The following is a 19421-nucleotide window of genomic DNA, read 5'->3' as shown; positions in this document are numbered from 1 at the left end:
CACCATCGGCATTTTGCCCCTGCCCTCTGGAGGTCCATTTGCGAAGTACCTCCAACTTGCTCTCTACCAACTCTCTTTCACGGCACATTAAGACCTAACTGCTTTCGGTCATCTTTTCCCCACCCCTAGCTCAGGTGACTGTTGAGTGCTTTGAGATGTCCTTCAAATGTGAAAAGGGCGCTATGTAAATGTTATGTTTCTGGAAAGGAAACACAAAAATATTGCTTCAGATCAGACAGATTGTGTGGGCAGCACATTAAGCACTTTAAACTTTTTAAAAATATATACACCTTTTTAGATAAGTGCCTTGACTATATTTCGTATTTTCCCAATAGCTTGGCTCTGTGGAACTGCACGCTCCTTGTTCCAATCCTCTCCATGGTCTCATTCTTACCTCCACCCCGCCCTCATGGTTACCTGCACCTCAGAGAACCTCAGTGCTACATCATCGATCCTTTTGCTTATCTACATGCACCCTCTTGGTGGGTGACATATGCAAAATATGTTCACCGATACCCAGATCTAGTTCACTTTGTGATGCCAGTCTACAGAGGTTATATCCACCTTCCCGTCAGATATCAAGGCCGGGAAGAGTCAACATTGACAAGACAGGAGCTGACATCCATTCCTGCCAACATCTCTCTTCCAATTCTGTCCTCAACCTCATTCAAATCCAGTGTGCAGCCTTGGCATTTGGTTGGATCATCGGCTCTTCCATTTCGGGCCTTAAATAAGATTGTTTTTCTTCACCTTTCTACATGGCTTTCCTCTATCTCACATAAAATAACAACGATCCTAAAACATTGCTGAAACCCTATTAAAGTCACCTCTCGACTCGCCAACACTACCATTCCCTTATTCTCTCTCTCTTCAGTTTACCCAATCTTGACAGCACCTTGATGCACGTTAATGAGGGCTATCTGCAGTGTTTCTAAATCCTGCCCCAAAGCACCTCTTTCTAACTAAAATGAAACAACCGCATGAAAGTTCTAAAATTTTATTTTTTTGAAAACTTAATTGTGTCTAATTACTACATAGATCAATGATTTTTTAAAAAACAAATCCCATTCTACTTTTTAAGTTTTCTTTCCCATATCACCTCCCAGCTTCACTCCTTCCACTCACTCAAGCAGCCCCTCAAATTCATTCTCCGCCCTGCCACAACATTGTCCCAGTGTCCATAAAGAACTGAATAAGTTCTAACTTTTTATAGCTAAATGTCAACATGACCAAGACTCTCTTGCTTGCTTCCTGTCAGCGCCTCCTCACCTCATCAGCGTGCACCACATCTCTGCAACATAACCCACCCCCACCCATCACCACCGCCACCCCTAGGCTACTGGGTCCCTATTCACACCTTCATTTCCATCCTCCACTATTACAACACCTTCCTTGCTAAATTTCCCAACTCCTCCCTACACACGCTGCAGACCATCCAGGACTCTGCAACCCGTGTCCTTTCATGCACCAGGCTCTGCGATTCCATCACCCATCCTCACTTGGTTCTACTGACTCATACCACCTCCCACCGGCCCCCATGGATCAGATTCATAAGTTTCAGTTTTTTCGAATGCCTCTATGGTCTTGTCTCATGCTATGTCTGCAACCTTCTGCGTACCGCCCTGCTCAGCAAACACCAGCTTGCCTCATGTCCCCACGCAACTTATAGATTCATAGATTCATAGAATGTTATGGCACAGAAGGAGGCCATTCGGCCCATCGAGTCTGTGCCGGCTCTTTGACAGCGCAAGTCACTTTCACTAACCCCAATCACCAGCTTTCTCCCCATAACCCTGCAAACCCGTCTTCCCCAGATACCTATCCAGTTCTCTCTTAAAAGCTGTTATCGAATCGGACTTCACTACCCTTTCAGGCAGATCATTCCAAATTCGAACAACTCGCTGAGTGAAAAAATTTCTTCTAACTTGCCCCACAGAAGGTAGACATGCTTTCAGCCATTTTGCCTCCACTTGCTAGAACTCCATCCCGGAGTCCCTCTGTCTCCCCCTGCCTTAAGACCTCTCTTCAACCACATATCCCCTTCCCTTTCCAGCTCAGGCTCTCAGTTGTGTGTAGAGCTCTAAGGCACCCTCCCAACGTAAAAAGGTGCTAAATAAATGTAAATGTTGTGTTACAGAGTTTCCATTCATTGCTAGACTTGACTTTGCAAGTCAACCTTTCTGCAATCTCTCGTCCCCTCCTCTCCACTATCGGTAACTGTGCCTTCAGCTAATGTGACCCGAATCTCTGGACCTCCTTGCCTCAATCCCTCCACCTTGCCCTCCTTTTTGTCTGTCTTCAGATCGCACATGAAGACTTTCCTCTTCGCCCATGCCTCTGGTTATCCCCCCTCTCTTCCTGGCTCCGCAAGAATCTTCTTCATTGCTAAGCCATCTTGAGGCACTAGAGCGAGTGAAGGCACTATATAAATGCCAACTGTTGCTGCCTAACTATCTATTCTCCTGTTACATTGAGTTTGCATTTGTTTCTCTCTGTTAAACTGTCTCCACCACTCTTTTGGTCACACTGGAGTCTCCCTCACTGTTACACCGAGTCCCTGGGAATTCACTTGTCACTTTTACTTCATTCTCTCTTGAGTTTCCTTATTTCCTTTTACTAAACTAAGTTTCCAAACTGAAAGCATTTAACTCCCTTTCACTGATTCTCCCTTTCACTCTCTGACATCCCAAACCTCTCACCTCCTCTTTCTCCCTTTTTTGTTTCCACAAATGTGCCATTGCCAGATTTGACACATAATCTTTTATTTGTGTCTCTTTGTTTCCACTGAAGGCAGTCTCTATTGTTACTTTTCTCCGGAAATAAAACCAGTCTGTTTTGGGTGTGTGTGACCCAGGAAGTTTACTCCCGTTGCTACCCAAGAAGATAACGAGCAGCAGCAGCAGCAGCAGAGAGCTGTTGGTGATCACTTCAAGTGGCTGCAGATCTACTGTATTTAATACAAGGTTCTGCCATGCCTGCTGTACCTGGAGATGCAATAGGTAACCTCAGCAGACAGGCAACTGACAAAGAGAGATAAAAGTACTTTAACATTTTTCTTTCTCATTCCAGGGCACTGGAAAATGCCATAAGTAAACCTTGCAGCTACAAATACTACCCCCTCCCCCAACCAAGATATATGAATTCTTGTGTTAATTAATAATAATCTGATTTCTTACTTCCAGTGGATTGGTCACTCCTATTTTTTGTGTGAATATAATCTTATCTGCATGCTATTGTTTATTGTATTGTACAAACCTTCTCCATTTTCCTATTTCTTTATCTTATAATTTGTGCAATGAATGTTTTATTGTCAGTATTAATTCTTAGTTGTGTTTCGAAATATTATTAAGCAGCTAGGCGCTTACAGAAAATGTTGTTTGCCTTTTGAAACTCAGTGTTTTTAAAAACAACTTATATTGTGACTTTCATGCAGCATAACATCTCAAAACACTTTACAAGGGCAATATAGTCAGGGAGGTTGGAGGAAGATGACCAAAAGCATGGTCAGAATTGCCATTGAGAGCACTGACTGGCAAAGCTTCCCATGCATTAAGGCTTTGACTTGCAGATTCCCTGCTCCCAGCTGGTCTGTCATCAACAGGATCTTAGAGTCCTCAGCACCATCTGGTTCAGCATCGAGAACCTCACAGAGGATCGATTCTGATTTTCCATTTCCAGGCACATCACTTGGAGCCAGCTCAATCCCAAGGAAAACCTGTTTATCTCCTTCCCTGTCCCAGCAGATGGTCACTGGTTGGTTATTAGACCTCGGCCAGTCCAGGTTTGAAGCCTCGCTGGTGGATTGCAAGTACCAAGTTAGGATAGTGTTGGGAGTATTGGTACTGGACTCAAGAGTCAGGGCAGAGAGACTATCAAAAGTATTTCTGTGGATGTTGACTCTATGTCCTCAGTAATGACACCAAGGAGAAGTGAGAATGTAGATACGGAAAATGGGAAGATTTGGATACACGAGAGGTGACCGTACGAGCTGTTGTTAATGACTCTGACCAGCTGCTATGGTGAGTCAGAATATAGACTGTAAGATCTCAAGCAGGGAATCGTGAAAGATGTGGGAGCATAACTGGAGAGGTGCCAACACATTCCAATACTTTGGAGAGAAAAGTTAGATTAGAGATAGAGGATAGAGAGGGTGATGGAGAAGAATCTGGTGTTTTTTTAGAAGGTTGATAATTGCAGTGTTAAAAGAAAGCTATGGTTCTGGAGGATAGGAAGCTGTTACTGATGTTGGCTAACAAAGGATCAAATTGGTATTGGTAGGCGATCGAGGGAACCAGATCATTTTGTAGTTAAATGCAGATTAATTGGTCAGGCACCTCTACCAGATGAAAATGGCTGCCCCGTTTGCCTAGAAATAGTCATTATACTTGCGAGTAATCATCTACCTGTTTAAATTAAAGATCCCATCGCACTATTCAAAAAGAGAAGGGAGTTTTTCCCTCTGTTCTGGCCACAAATTCTCCAGATAAAGTTGGTTATTCACTTCATGGCTGTTTGTGGGGCATTGCTTTGTGCAAATGGCTGCCTCCAAAATATACAGTCACAACACTTTACAGCAAATCCTGTGAAGAGCTATGAGATGTCCTCTGTTGTAAAATATGCTAAATCAAAAGTTAGAATCATTATTTTTATTATTATTATTGTTACTTGTGAAGTGCTTTGGGATGTTTTCATGAGACAAGATACTCTCAAAATGTAAGATGTTTAGTTTGGAAGAAAAGTTGTGTTGTTTGTAAATTTCATTCAGACTCTGATATTGTTAGTGCTGCTAATGAACTAGTAATGAAGCCAAAGATATTATTTTATCTTTATTTGAATTAATCAGTTCACATCCATTGTTGACCCTATGAGGACCATAACAAACCAGTCTAGAGTGTTTGTATTGTTTTGTTTGTTTCTTTGTTTGTCTGACAGCTGCAAGGAAGAAGAAATCTTTTGGCAGCATTCATGAAGCAGTCAAAGCAGGTGATGTGGAGGAGCTTGAGCTTATGGTGAAAAGTGGAGCCAGTATTAATGAGGTTGATCCAGTTCACAAGTTCACCCCTTTGCAATGGGCAGCACATTCTGGTAGTTTGGAGGTAAAGGATGATTTACCACTGTAGTGAAGTATAATATCTCACCCCCACCCTACCTCTGCTACCTCCTTCAACCTACCAACCCAGACGCTCCCTTCACTCAGCAAGCACCAGCCTCCTTCGTGTCCCCCCGGCCCCTGCTCTCTGGAACTCCAGCCCAGAATCCCTCTGAATTGCTCCCTCCTCCCTCCCCTCTTTCAAAACACGTCTCAAAATGCATTATTTTTCCCTTCTCACCCCCCGCCCCCCTTTTGGTGCCGATCCAACACTGTGAATGTGCTTTGTGACGTGAAAGGCGCAAAATAAGTGTATACTGTATTAGTGCTAAAATATTCTTTTGTTCATTTGTGTATTTTCACAGGCCTGTCACTTAAGGATAGTACAGTAATGCAACAGTACTTAAATAGCATTATCCTGAACTGGCAGAAGGCTGAAGGCCACACACTATTGAACCATCAAACCTTGGAAAATATGGTCTTTTAACATCAGTTTATGCAAATGAATAAAACTCACTGGGCAGTGACTGACATCCTGATCAGTACTGTCACTATAGTAACTCTGTGACCTTTTTAAACCCTTCCAACCACCTGCTCCCTCCGCTCAGCAGGCAAGTTTAGTCAAAACAAGAGCATAAATACCTACTGTTCATTATGTTTCAGTGTCTGCACTGGTTGCTCTGGCATGGAGCTGATATGACTGATGTAACTCCCAGAGGCTGGACAGCTGCACACATTGCAGCGATCAGAGGTCAAGATGCTTGTATGCAGGTAAACAAACTATTGTTTGTGACTTTTAATCGTAGAAGAAATGCATGAAGCAATGCAAAAGTTAAGGTATTTCACAATCAACTTGGCTTTTGAATTGTTGATCCTATCTCGAACATAAATGAAAACTTTGAAAATATTCTATTCCACAGCATTGATATCTCTCACCTTGATGAACACAAAATCCACCTTTGGCATTATATATGACTTTTGATATGTTTCTTGTGAATAGCAGCTTGCTTCAGAACAGTGAACGCTAGCGTAATGTTTTCAGGTATTTTTCCCCCTTAGGCCTTGGTAATGAATGGCGCCAACCTAACAGCAAAAGATGATCGGGGCTGCACTCCGTCACACTTGGCAACTGCTCATGGACATTCATACACGCTTCAGACTATTCTTCGCAGTGGGGTGGTAAGGGCCTTTTATTAATAAAGTTTTGTTTCACGGCAAATATCATGGCCTCTGCAATCTTTTTTGTTTATTTTTATATCACAAGTTAAATATTGCAATTGGTTTACTTGAAGCTGAGACATTTGAGAGGGGAACCGATAACAAGTCCATAACAAGGCCACTTAAATATAAGATAACCACTAGGACATCTAAAAGAGAGTTTATGAATGACTTATTCACACAGAGTGGTGAGAAGCTGTGGTTAATGTATGTAAGAGGAAGCTTAATGCATACATAAGGGAGAAAGAAATAGAAGGGTATGGGAGTGAGATAAGGAAAGGGCAACAGGCTTGTGGAAGTTTTAATAGTAACTTAACGTAGGCCTGAGTTCATCCTTTTATTTTTTTACGTCAAACTTTACAGTGATTAGCCATGCTTGTTAACTGACTATTATGTTACAATATAAATGTAATTATTCTATTTTGGAGCAGCAAGTTCTTCTGTTTTTAATATCAATTGCCTTTTGTTACCTTTTGCCATCACTAATAAGTGGGTGCCAGAGTGGTGCCATTGGTAGCATTCCCATCTCTGAGTCAGAAGGTTGTGGGTTCAAGCCCCATGTTGGAACCTTGAGCTCACAGTCCAGGCTGACACTCCAGTCCAATGCTGGGGATGCTCTGCATTGTTTGAGTTGCCATCCTTCAGGTGAGACTTTAAACCAAGGCCCCATCTAACAATTTAGGTGGATTTTAAAGATCCCATAGCACTGTTCACAGACTTTTTCGCTCGTTGTCCTGATTGACAATCCCCAGGATAAAATTGGTCATTCACTTCATGGCTGTTTGTGTGGCATTGCAGTGAGCAAATTGGCTGCTGTGCTTGTCTACAAAATACATAGTCACTGCACTTTACATTAATAATATTAATAATAATCCTTACATTTAATATAGCGCCTTAGCACATTGTTGAGATATCTCAAAGCGCTTCACAGAATATATTATAAAGTATTTGACCGTGTATTTTGTGGGCAAAATACAGTCAATCCACTGTATTGTGTTTGTGACATTTTGACACTTCTTGAGGTTGTCAATATGTCATAAACCCAATTAAATACTTTTGACAACCTGATCAAATGACAACCTAGTATCAAATGCAGATTATTATAAGCACCAAGCTGTCATTATCCAAAGTTATTATATCTTAAATTGAAAAATCCGGATTTTGTTCAAATCTGATAATAAATATTAATGATAATACTTACATTTAATATAGTGAATTGTCACATTGTCAAAAATGTTGGAGTGCGAGGCTAGACTATGAGCTCAAAGCCCTGACATGGGACTTGAACTGAGATGGGAGTGTTATCAACTGAGCCAGGCTGACCCCCCTCTAAATACATAATATTTATTTTAATATTATATTTATTGCATCTCGCTTTAAATATGAATCCAGATATGAACACTATTTGTTTTGAGATGACAGTTTCTGAAGATGTAGACAAAAATTCGACATTTAGTGTAGAGATTTGTTTGGTTTCCATAATTTCTACCAATAGAATCTAAATAAATAAATAAATAAAGTAATTAATTAATTAATAAAGCAGGAATCTCTATAGTAACGTATGGAATCAGTCACTCTGAATGCAAAGGAAACACCTGCAAAATCAGCTTGCTTGCTAAAATGAACTGTCATGCCTCCATTGACAGTACATCACACTTTAAATCTGTTCTGTTGCGATCTAGGATGCAAACCCATCAGATAAGAGCGGTTGGAGATGTGTTCACTATGCTGCCTTCCATGGAAGGCTGGGCTGCTTGCAGCTGCTGGTCAAGTGGGGAGCTCACTTGAGTGAAGTGGATCAGAATGGCAACATACCAGGTTATTGTTACTGCAACTCTGCAGCTGATGTGGAAATACGGTAGGACAAAAAGTCACAAAGATCAACCAGTGTGTCCATATAGGACCATTCTCAACCTTAGCTCCCGCTGGTTATATTTTTACATCATCATCATCATCAACAACATCATCATAATATTATCAATAAATAATACTAACAATTGACAATATTATTAATTAATTAGGATTATTATTATTAATAATTATTATTGCACTCATATTTTATTGTTTCATATTTTTGAACTGAAAATAACCTTTTATTTGTTGTGGTTGTGGCTAGTGGAGCCACAATATTATGATTTTGACAGTTAAAATAATGAAATGTATACAACAAAATAATACAAAGCCCAGATTGTAATATGAGAGCATGTTATTTTAAATCACATGATTTGCCCACATGAGTCATTTCCCTTACTACTCACAGTGAGAATGCTAACCAGTCGCAAACAGTTTGCCTGCAAATGGAATAACAAACTGCAGCAGTACGTTGTGTATTAGAATAACATTGTCGGGAGTATTTGAAGGATGTAATAGATATTGGAGTTAAGATGAAATTGCTAAGGCTATTTGAGCCCATTGCCAAGCCACTGTGGTTTGTGACTTCATCAGGGTTGCTCAATATAATGCTGTCTTTTATCATACACCGATCTGAGCAATCCCGACAGTGAAATGATCACATGATTTACTGGTAGTTTTACAGTGATTATGTCATCATAGTGAAACTTCCCGTGTAAATAACCTCAGTGGTAAACTTCAATGACTATCACAGTCTCCGTAACAGCCACGACTGGCAAAAAGAGCAAAGCAACCCAAATGAAACAAAATCCGCATGAATTTTATTGATGGCAGCAGTTATTAAGTATACAGTGAAGTCCAAAAAAAATTGTACATAGGTTCTGAGGCTGCTGCTTTAAAACATTCCTTGCTTTAAAAATATTTAGCAGCAAATTTATTTTTAAAACAAATAGAACCACATTGTTAAGATACTATTGAACAGAAATGTACTGATAGCTGAAATCTTCATTTTGATATTTATTAATAAAAAAATAATAATAATCCTTGCATTTGATATAGCACTTTTCACGTCTTCTAGAAGTCTCAAAGCGTTTCACAGAATATACTGCAAAGTGAATTGACTGTATATTTGTGGGCGAAACACAGCAGCCAATTGCGCACAGTGTTCCACAAACAGTCATGGATTGAAAATGACCAATTTATTATTATTTTGTTTTGGAGGCATGTGGAGTAAGGAAACTTGCCCAAGGTTTCGCCCTACCTAGAATTGAACCCGGTGTCTCGCTTGCAAGGCGAGTGCTCTAACCACTGAGCTACAGGACTCCATTAAAGCAGTGTTGTTAATAATTTAAATTTCGTCCGCACAATACACAGTCAGTTCACTTTACAGTATATTCTGTGAAGCACTTTGAGACATCTCAACGACGTGATAAGGTGCTATATCAAATGCAAGAATTATTATTTTTCAATCTGGGTGCATAATTTGAATTATTGATGAAAGATAGCAGTGTTATTTGCTCTTAATGTGCTTTGTATTTCTCTGTTAACACTAGCTCATCTCGCAGCAATGGAGGGCCACTTGAACTGTTTTAAGTTTCTTGTCTGCCAAGGGGTGAGCGTGACCCACGTATTAGGAGCCAGGAATGATCAAGGAGAAACCCCAAAGGATCTGGCACAGAGATTCTACAAGGATAATATAGTGCAGGACATTATGGCCATGCAATATGAACAAAATCACCCAGATAATCAAGAAAGTAAGCCGCCTAGACCTTCTAAAATCCAGCTAGTCCACTCAGTACTCAATGATCGTGGTTGTGTTTAAGGAAGTGCTTTTATTAAATAACATTTCTTTCAAAGGGAATTGCAAACCAAAAAATTGAAGAGGAAAACTAATAGGATACGGAGAATGAAAAGAGAATTGAGAAAGTTTGGTCCAGTGGATTAGCTAGCCCAATATTATAGGCTCCTTTGGTTCCTCCTATATCCAATTTATATGATTTTCATTACAGTATATCAAACGATCATTTTGTCTACGTGAGTAGGACCTGTTCTTTCCTTACAAATCTCCTAGTGGCTGTTATATAGGCAGTATTAACAGATACTTAAAACACGAAGCTATCCTTTTCATTGAGGAGAGGTGCATGCGCAGAGGGACGTAAAGGGGTGGAGAGAAAATAATGAAGCAAATTATGTGTGAATGGACATTTAATGTAATGATACTAAAATGATGAAAGTAATGCATTGAAAGTAATAAGGATGTTTTCCTATTTTGCATTTCTTAGATGTTGCATTTCCTGCTCATGTAAGTGCATTCAAAGGGGATTTGAAAACTCTCAGACAGTTAGTGGAATCTGGAGTGATCAACGTCAATGAGCGAGATGACGGAGGCTCCACCCCCACACATAAAGGTCAGCTGCATCCTTTTACAATACTGTTTCAGAAAGAGTTAAACACTCTGCCATAGGGGAATTAAGTGAAACAGTCTGTATGATGTGCACTGACTTCTCATAGGTACAAATGATCAGCTGAGACAGCCTGGATCAGACAATGGAAAAATCTGGATAAGCCCTTCGAGGAATATACTGTAAAGGGAATTGACTGTGTATTTTGTGGGGCAAAATGTAAACTATTAACAGCACTGCTTTAATAAATATCAAAATGAAGATTTCAGCTATGAGTACATTTCTGTTCAATAGTATCTTAATAATGTGGTTCCGTTTGTTTTAAAAATAAACATGAGGACAAAATATCAAAGCAGTAACATTGTCCCATTATAATTCATTAATTCTTCAGAATAAATGACTAATATACTCTATCCAGATCAGAGTGCAAAGGGCCAAGGAAAAGACATAAAAATAATAACAATTATTCACCACATAATTTATCAATTCCCAGAATGTAATTTAAAAATATATCACAGTTCAGAACTCTTTACAGATATTGACGGTCTGTCTCTCATTTTCTCTTTCTCAAACAATTGGAATCTCTCTCTCTCTCTCTCTCTCTCTTTGAAATGAAAACGTTCTCTTGATCACAGCTTGTCTCTTGTCTGTCCAGTCTCTCTTTTTAATTATTTATTTTGCTTTGGGGATAATGGGCCTATGAAAAATTGCCACACCACTCAACTCATGAAAACACCAAATGCAAATCTCTTGTACCATTTGTTTTATGTATACTTTTTAGAAACCCAGTGTGCCACTAACACTCTCTCACATGCTCCAAGGTGTTAACCAAGCAGTTGAACATATTGTATAGGAGCATAGTCAAAATAAACTGTGCTTTCTGAAGCAAGAAGCTGTGACTATCATTAGAAATCATTTAAATTATTTATTTGTTATACAGCACAGAAATGTTTTATTAAATTTGCCTGACCTACTCAGAAATCATTAATGTTTCAAACAAATTAATTCTGTCAGCCCCTCACATAAATATTGTGAAGAACCAACAGTTGTTTTGTGGGTTCATATGGCAAATGGTCTTTCCAAGAAGTTCAGACTACAAAATGCATCCAATAAATTACTGCATTTTGCATTACTCATTATTATTTTGCACACACAACATCCTCCTGAACTGCCAAGGATGATGTAAGATTTATAATAAATAACATGCAAGTAAACAGTGTGACATCAAACTTTATATAACAAGGCTCTGAAGATGGATTCTTTATGAGAACAATAATAAAAATTTAAAAACGGATTTCTCTATGTCCTATTTTATTTGTTATTTCCTGGGTAATTTTAATTGCTGTGAGTGTCGCCATATCACTTTCAGATTAGCTTCCTTACAGCCATTCTGGCAGATGCTGTACATCTTATCCCTACATTGAAAAAAACTATGTACAGAACTGTGAAATTTGATAATATTTGAATCTTAACGTAAGGATAAATACAAATTATATAACGGATATAAAGTATCTGAACTTATCAGGTCAGTAAATAGACTGTTACAACACTGAGTGGCAAGACTGTTGTAAGATTGTACACGACTGACCGATCATTTGTGCAATCCTTAGCTGCTGGACAAGGACACCTTGAATGTCTGCAATGGCTTATAGAAATGGGAGCAGACCACAATATCAAGAACGATGCTGGAGAGACAGCAAAGGATGTAGCAAAAAGGTAGTAAATTGTATTCATGTTGGAAAGGCATTCTAATGGTTTAACTTAATTATTCAACACTTGGAGATTATTACCCCCAGAAAGTGGATCGCTTTCCGGGGTAATAACCCTCCCTAAAAACATTTGGTCACTCAATCCACGATTGACTGTGGGACACTGCTGTGCGCAATTGGCTGCCGCGTTTCACCCAGAAAGTACACAGTGAATCCGTTTTACAGTGTATTCCGTGAAGTACTTTGAAACGTCTCAATGACGCGATAAGGCACTAAATCAAATGCAAAGATTATTATTGTTAAGATTAGAGACTTTTAGTCTCTGCACAAAGGACATTTTATTTACTTTGGGTTTTTTCTATTAAAGCATTATGTTCTATACCTCATGTCAAAAAGTGCAATATAAAATGGACTTAAAAACAGGGAAATGTGCAGGAAAGGGATCAGAGCTGATAGTTAGAATACATAATAATCCTCACATTTGATGTTGAGAGGACATCTCAAAGCAATTTACAGGATTTACTGTAAAGTGTATGGACTTTGTACATTTGTGGGCAAATTGGAGGCATCCATTTTGCGCACAGCAGTGTTCCACAAACAGATGTGAAGTGAATGAACAATTCTTTTCTGATTATGCCTATGGATGCATTCTTCCAGCTAGTTCTAAATGGAAATTGTAAATGCATAAATTGAAAGAGCTGTACCCCACAATAAACTGTTGGTGCTTTTAAAGAACCCTTATCTATTTGTGGTACTTAAGATGCATCAAGTATAACTGATCCTTGCATTTGTCCAACAGGTTTTCCCAGTTGGCTGCAGTTAAACTCTTGGGAGGAGGTCTGGATGATAATTCTGATGAAGAGCTCAACAAAGATGATCCTAGCTTCTTTGACCAGCATGGTGTCGAAGGCAGCACAGACAGTCAGGGTGATGTCAACTTGAATGCCAGTCAAAAAAGAGAGGCAAGGAGTAAGTTCAAGTTCCTTGATTCACAGTAAGTGCATGCTATATACTTATCTTTATTACGGAGGCCGACATGCTCAGTAAGATGATGGATGGCTGTAGAAAGATGTTCAAAATGCTAGAAGCTGCCAAGAACCACCAACTTGAGTACAGAATTAACTGGACCTGGACCTGTGGAGTGTTTTGATTTTCATAAGAATCAGTTGGTGTTTGCACACCTTTTGGGGGTGAGTGTTTTCCCTAGGGAATATTCTGTGTTAAGTTTGGAGTTTTTGCATATTTTTGTACTTGTTCCATTTTATGAGGGTTTGTTATGATATATTTTCAGTGACAGGTGATATTACCGGCTGGTTGCATTTATACAGCATTTTCTTTACCCAGTCGTTAATTACCTTCTGGTTAAAGAAAACCTTCCTGGTATCTGTTCTGATGTTACCCTTTGCAACTCTAATCCTACGTCATCTTGTTCTACTATCTTGGTACGTCCTAAAGTATTGTTCTGGGTTTACTTTTTCAATCCTTTTTAAACATTTCACATACCTCTATAAGGTCACTTCTGAGTTATTTTCTCTCGAGACTGTAGAAAATAACTACCTTGTCTAATCGTTTCTCATAGCTCATTCCTCTAACACTCGGGATCATTGTTGCTCTCCTCTGCACTGCTCTAGGACTTGGGCAGCCCTTTCATCGGGGTGACCAGAACTGTACACAATGCTGTAGGGGCAGCCTGAGTATTATATCTAAAGATCTAAACTAATTTAGGAATGTAGCCTAGCATCCATAAACTACCCCTGTCCACAAAAGCAAAGTTGTGAGTTCATGAAAACATTGAACGATTCACTTATAATTGTGGCACTAATTATTTTTATAGTTGTATTATATTTTAATCTAGAAGTACTTTTATATACCTATTATTGAATATTTTGTGAATGCTCCCTTCGCCTTGCCCTCTCCCTCCCCATTTTCAAATCCTGTCTAAAGACCTTCCTTTTGGTCATGCTTACAGTCACCTCCTCACTCCCTCTCCCCTGGCTCAGGGACAGACTCTGCTAACCCGCGTGAAGGACGCTATATAAATGCAAGTTGTTTTTGTTGGTGTCATTTTTTTTTNGCAAAACTTTCTTGCTAAACTTTTAAAATCACAGATTTATCCAACTTTACTTTTAAACGGGAGCTGGAGATCTATATTTATAATACGCTATTGGTCTATATTGTTCTTCTGAACTGCTACGCTCATCATTACAGTGAGGGCCTACCAAAAGATCGAACAATTTGAACATTTATTGGAAGTTGCAAAAAGTAACTACAAACAACTTGGAGGTTTGCTCGAGGAAGATCAACTCAGACAGAAAGAAGAGAACGAAAGAGACAGGTAGTTATTTCATACTTATGTGGTTAATGTAGAATGCACTTTGTGTGAAGTAAAAGTAAATTCACCATTTGTCTACTAAAATCTATTCAAATTTATGCCCTGGTTGACTGTGCAGTGCAGTGCATCAGGGATTCTTCAGAAGGCAAAGTATTTCATTTTGGTTGTGTCTTTGTGTGTCAAACCCTTCCTATGGAGGGAGCTTTACCCAGCACTGAACTCCTGATGTACCAAACCTGGCAGTTCTTGATATTGATATTGGATCTAAAAACCATGAAAATCTATATTCTCCAGCACTGACATGACCTTACTAAAAGTGGTTACTGTTCCAGGTATAAAAAAAATTATACTGATGACGACGCAGTTCACAAATATTATGAAAAGCATAAAACTGTGCATTGTTCCTTCCTCTCACCCCACTCCCTCTACGAACCCATACAATCGGGTTTCAGTGCTACCCACAGTACAGAAACAGCTTTGGTCAAAATGACAAATGGCATTTTGCCCATCTTTGACCAGGGCTCCCTCTGTCTCCTCGTACTCCTTGACCTCTCTGCTGCCTTTGACACTTCAAACATGGTGTTCTTTTTCAATAGGATGTACTATGAGGATGTGGACTTTCTCTTGTCAGGTTTAGGAATTGAATTCTATTATTTTAGCTTTATGGGGGAAGGGAAAAGAGAGAGAGAAGGAATCAGTGCCGGAGAGAGTAGGTACTTTGAGAGAATGTATAAGACTTAACTTTTACTTTTGAGCAGAATGATTCAAGAGCTTCAGGCCCAACTGGAGTATGAACGTATCCGCAGAGAGAAGCTGGAGTGTCAGCTGGATGACAGTCGAGCAGAGATCAGTCACTTGAACCAGTGCCTGGAAAAACTGAAGGTTTCTGATGGCTCAGTGGTGAGTGGGCCCTGCCCGTAAACAGAGGGTTGCCTTTACAAAACGTAAAATACTGCAGATACTGGAAATCTGAGACAAAAACAGAAGTTGCTGGGAACACTCAGCAGGTCAGGCAGCATCTATGGAGAAAGGAAAGTGAGTTAAAGTTTCGGGTCCATGACCCAGTTCTGATGAAGGGTCACGGACCCGAAACGTTGACTCACTTTCCTTTCTCCATAGATGCTGCCTGACCTGCTGAGGGTTGTTTTTACTCCTTGTGTGACATACAAGGCATAGAGTACGGGTTCACTGATAACTTATAACATGGGTATAAATTATAAGTGAACATCCCCGTTGACCGCCTGGCTTCTGTGTGCTGTGTCCACACGCAGGAAGCTAACTAATCCATGTCAGGGGCCAGCAGTGAAGTTAGCAGTCACTTGATGACCTGATAACCTGGAAGCGGGACCTGTGGCAATTTATTTTCATGGCCTTGTTATAATATGGTATCTAATTCGATGGATTCAAAGCATGGGGTCGCCTTGTTTCAAGCAGTTTCAGGTAGCGTTGTGACCATTGGACAATCAAACCAAACCATCCAACCTCTCAAAAGATTCCTTCAACACATCCATCTCATTCCATAATAACCCCAAGTCCTCTTAATTTCCAGGACTTTTGTCTTGGTCCCTTTTAAAACTCTTTGTTTCCTTGTCCTACTATCTGTGCTGGTAGTTTGTCACACTATCACCATTCTATGAAAGACAAGTTACAAACTATTTTAAATTCACAACATAAGTTGAGAACTTCAGTTTTTCGTTTTTTCAGCGACTATTTTTGGGGTCACAAGTGAGGGAAACAGGTGACATAAAAAGGCAGGTAAATTGGTTCAAAATCAGTAACATCGGCATTTGTTTTGGAATTTATCTTGGAACCTTGAAACAATTCAGGCAAAATCTGTTGTGTTAAAGGTAGGTCAGAGAATAAATACCACAGCATGTGGTGTACACAGCGTAACTCACATATTGGTCATTTGTTTCATGGCTGTTTGGGGGACATTGCTGTGTACAATTGGGCTGCCCCATTTGCCTTCAAATACACACCTCACAGTAAATCCCGTAAAAAGCGCGATAGCATGAATCATTTATTATTAATTCCGGTCTGCTCCTTCACTCTCAGATCACCAGTAATAAATGCTCCCAGAACATATCCTGAAGCACATGACACACACACACAGGTGCACCAGCACAGACACGTGTGATCATACTGTTTATGTGTGGAGACCTGATAAAGCAAAAACTATTTTTTGGGAGAAAATTTATGTTTTCTATTCGACTTTCACAAACAGAGTATTTCTGGTAAAAAAAAATCTGTAAAAGTTGACTTCAAAGGCCCCAAAACGACTTACAGTTTGCCTTTGAATTCTTAATTTGAAACTATGCTCTCAAGATTTCCACATGGCAGAGCAAATTATCTTTACCTAAATTGTTTAACCCTTTCATCATTTTAAACACGGCTATCCAGTCACCTCTGTCTTTTTTCAAATGTTAATTGATTTAAGATACTTGCGACTCAAGCACATTTTGTCCTGAAAGAGAGGTTTCTGAGAATAAAAAAAACAACTTGCATTTATATAGCGCCCTTCATGCAGGGTAGCGTCTTGGAGTGCTTAACAATGGTGGAGCCTGACACCGAGTTTGGAAGGAGGTGACCATAGGTACCGTCGAAAATGAAGGTCTTCCGATCTGAAGATGGGCAAGAGGGAAGGCAGAGGGATTGATAATAATAAAAATAATTTGGTCACTCAATCCATGACTGTTTGTGGGACACTGCTGTGCACAATTGGCTGCCACGTTTCACCCACAAAATACAGTCAAAGCGCTTTGAGACATCTGAACGACGTAATAAGGTGCTATATCAAATGCAAGGATTATTATTATCACTGAGGCAGGGGGTTCCAGAGTTTCAAGTCGGAGTGACTGAAAATATGGTTGCTGATGGTGGGACGGAAGGGATTCAGTATGTACAGAAGCTTGGTTCAACAAGATAAAGCTTGCTTCAGTTCAGCACCTTTTTTCTTCTTGTAGGAAGATAATTTCCAAGAGCCAGTTAAAGAGAAGAAAAAGATCAAGAAGAGACAGGTAACCAATGCCGGAGGGGTGTTTATTCGCCGGATCCCAGATAGGAATGTTTTCAAGGGGAAACCTCTCTAACACGGCAGAATCCCTTTCCTCAGGTCTCTGGTAAAGTTATGACATCCAGATCACCTGTGAATAAGTTGCTTTTCTAAATTGTGGCTAATGTCTTTTAGAACCTGAGTCCTCAAACTTATTTCTATATCAGGATATACTACAGGAAAATATACAGAAGGCATTAAAATTTAGCCACATTTTGCATTGACCAAATTTACCAAATGATCACAAACAGGATTTGAAGAACTATTTGCAACTTCTGGTTAGAACTATAGAAAGGAGATTTGCAATATTGCGGAAAATGCAAAGTGGAGAACATGCACGAAGGTGTTTTGCTCTCTAACCTCTTTGTGAAGGAAATGACATCAATGCCACTTGTTGCGCAATGTGCGGACATTTCCTGTGCGCAGTGCACAATGCACAGTTTATATTGTGGCCTCTGCATACAGGCCCAAAGATTGGACCTAGGATTATATGATTGCCCTATTGTAAACATCAATGTCATAATTCGCAGAAATGTGGAGGTTTAATCTGTATGTGATCCATTTCCAAATCAGTTCTTATTTAATGGGCTTTACTAGGCCCAAATTCGACCTACTCAAGTCCTGTAAGACTATTTTTGGATTGCACGAAAATATAGCACATTCTTAAATTCAGCCTTGGTTTAGAAGCTGGTTTTCCATAGCTTTTCCAAATTAACACTAAATTTAAATATGTTGATAGCTATGCACAATCTTAAGACAAAATGGTTTCATAGGCAAAGTCCTTAGTGAAATACCTACTGTTTGGGTTTACTTTGAGGAACATTTGCAAAATAGAATTGCGTCTTAAAATTCAACTTACTGTTTGATTGAAAATGTTTCAAAATGTCAATTTATTATTTATTTCACAAACCAAATATGGCCTATAGGAATGATAATGATTGCTATAATAATTGTCAATGTGTTGTGAATTCTAGTGCTAAATATTACTTGCTGCATTTGATTGTAGTGCAGAAACCCTGCAAGGTTAAGTTGGAGTGACAATCCTTTTTGTCATTAAAATAGAAGATTTGTGATTTCATTTGCACGTTTTGATTAAATGGTCCTGATTCCTTGTAATTCCTTAACTTTGAGCTAAAAGCAGGATTTCTTCATAAGCCTTGAGTTGAAAATAGGAATTCTGACAGGAAAACTGGAGCAGAGTTTCTGTGAGATTGCCTGATGTACTCCTGATTTCCAGAAAAAATGTCCATTGTATCTCAAACTCCCATTAAAACAATCTTGTTTGAAACCACCATGTTGTAGACTGCATTCTTACAATACATTTACTATTCCAACTATAATTTGCTAAGGTGGTCTGTGACCTTAGCTGCAACAAAGGTATTTGCACACGTTGTCATTTTTCACTCTATTCTTAACTTGCTTACTTGCACCAAAATTCTGAGCAGCTTCTCAAGACAAATTTTAGGTACGTCAAAGTTCTTAAATTTTATGCAGCAAGTTATTTTTAACATCACAGCATCAAACTGTTTTTAAATGAATTTAGCACCCTGGGCCCAACCTCCTTTCCTGGTAATCTGTTCCAAATGTTGATTGCGCTCAGGGTAAATAAACATTTTCTGGTGGTGTCCTGAAATTGCTTTTTACAGCCCTAAACAAGCAACAAATTGCATTTACACAGCACCTTTCATTACAGGTCGCTCCAAGACATTAAAGCTAAAATCTAATTTTGCTGTCTCGGTGCAGCTTAAAGTATTGTTCCATGTTTACC

General features: G+C 39.3%; 1 protein-coding gene across 1 annotated transcript; it reads left to right on the top strand.

Moving 5' to 3' along the window:
• Positions 1-2944: 2944 nt before the first annotated feature.
• On the top strand, positions 2945-18944 carry LOC103184597 (ankyrin repeat domain-containing protein 42). The gene is made up of 12 exons (XM_007902699.2): positions 2945-2999; positions 4933-5096; positions 5753-5860; positions 6149-6268; positions 7990-8125; positions 9712-9912; positions 10441-10566; positions 12171-12276; positions 13069-13238; positions 14478-14604; positions 15360-15501; positions 17565-18944. The coding sequence occupies exons 1-12, from the start codon at positions 2972-2974 to the stop codon at positions 17688-17690; spliced, it is 1554 nt and encodes a 517-aa protein (XP_007900890.1). The 5' UTR covers positions 2945-2971; the 3' UTR covers positions 17691-18944.
• Positions 18945-19421: the final 477 nt, after the last annotated feature.

Source organism: Callorhinchus milii, unplaced genomic scaffold, assembly GCF_018977255.1.
Source record: "Callorhinchus milii isolate IMCB2004 unplaced genomic scaffold, IMCB_Cmil_1.0 Scaffold4, whole genome shotgun sequence".
NCBI lineage: Eukaryota > Metazoa > Chordata > Chondrichthyes > Chimaeriformes > Callorhinchidae > Callorhinchus > Callorhinchus milii.
This window is presented reverse-complemented; position numbering and strand designations above follow the sequence as displayed.

Coding starts and splice junctions, on each gene's coding strand:
- LOC103184597 (XM_007902699.2), top strand. CDS start 2,972: ATGCCTGCTGTACCTGGAGATGCAATAG. Junction 5,861..6,148: donor GTCAAGATGCTTGTATGCAG/GTAAACAAACTA, acceptor TTTCCCCCTTAG/GCCTTGGTAATGAATGGCGC. Junction 6,269..7,989: donor CTATTCTTCGCAGTGGGGTG/GTAAGGGCCTTT, acceptor GTTGCGATCTAG/GATGCAAACCCATCAGATAA.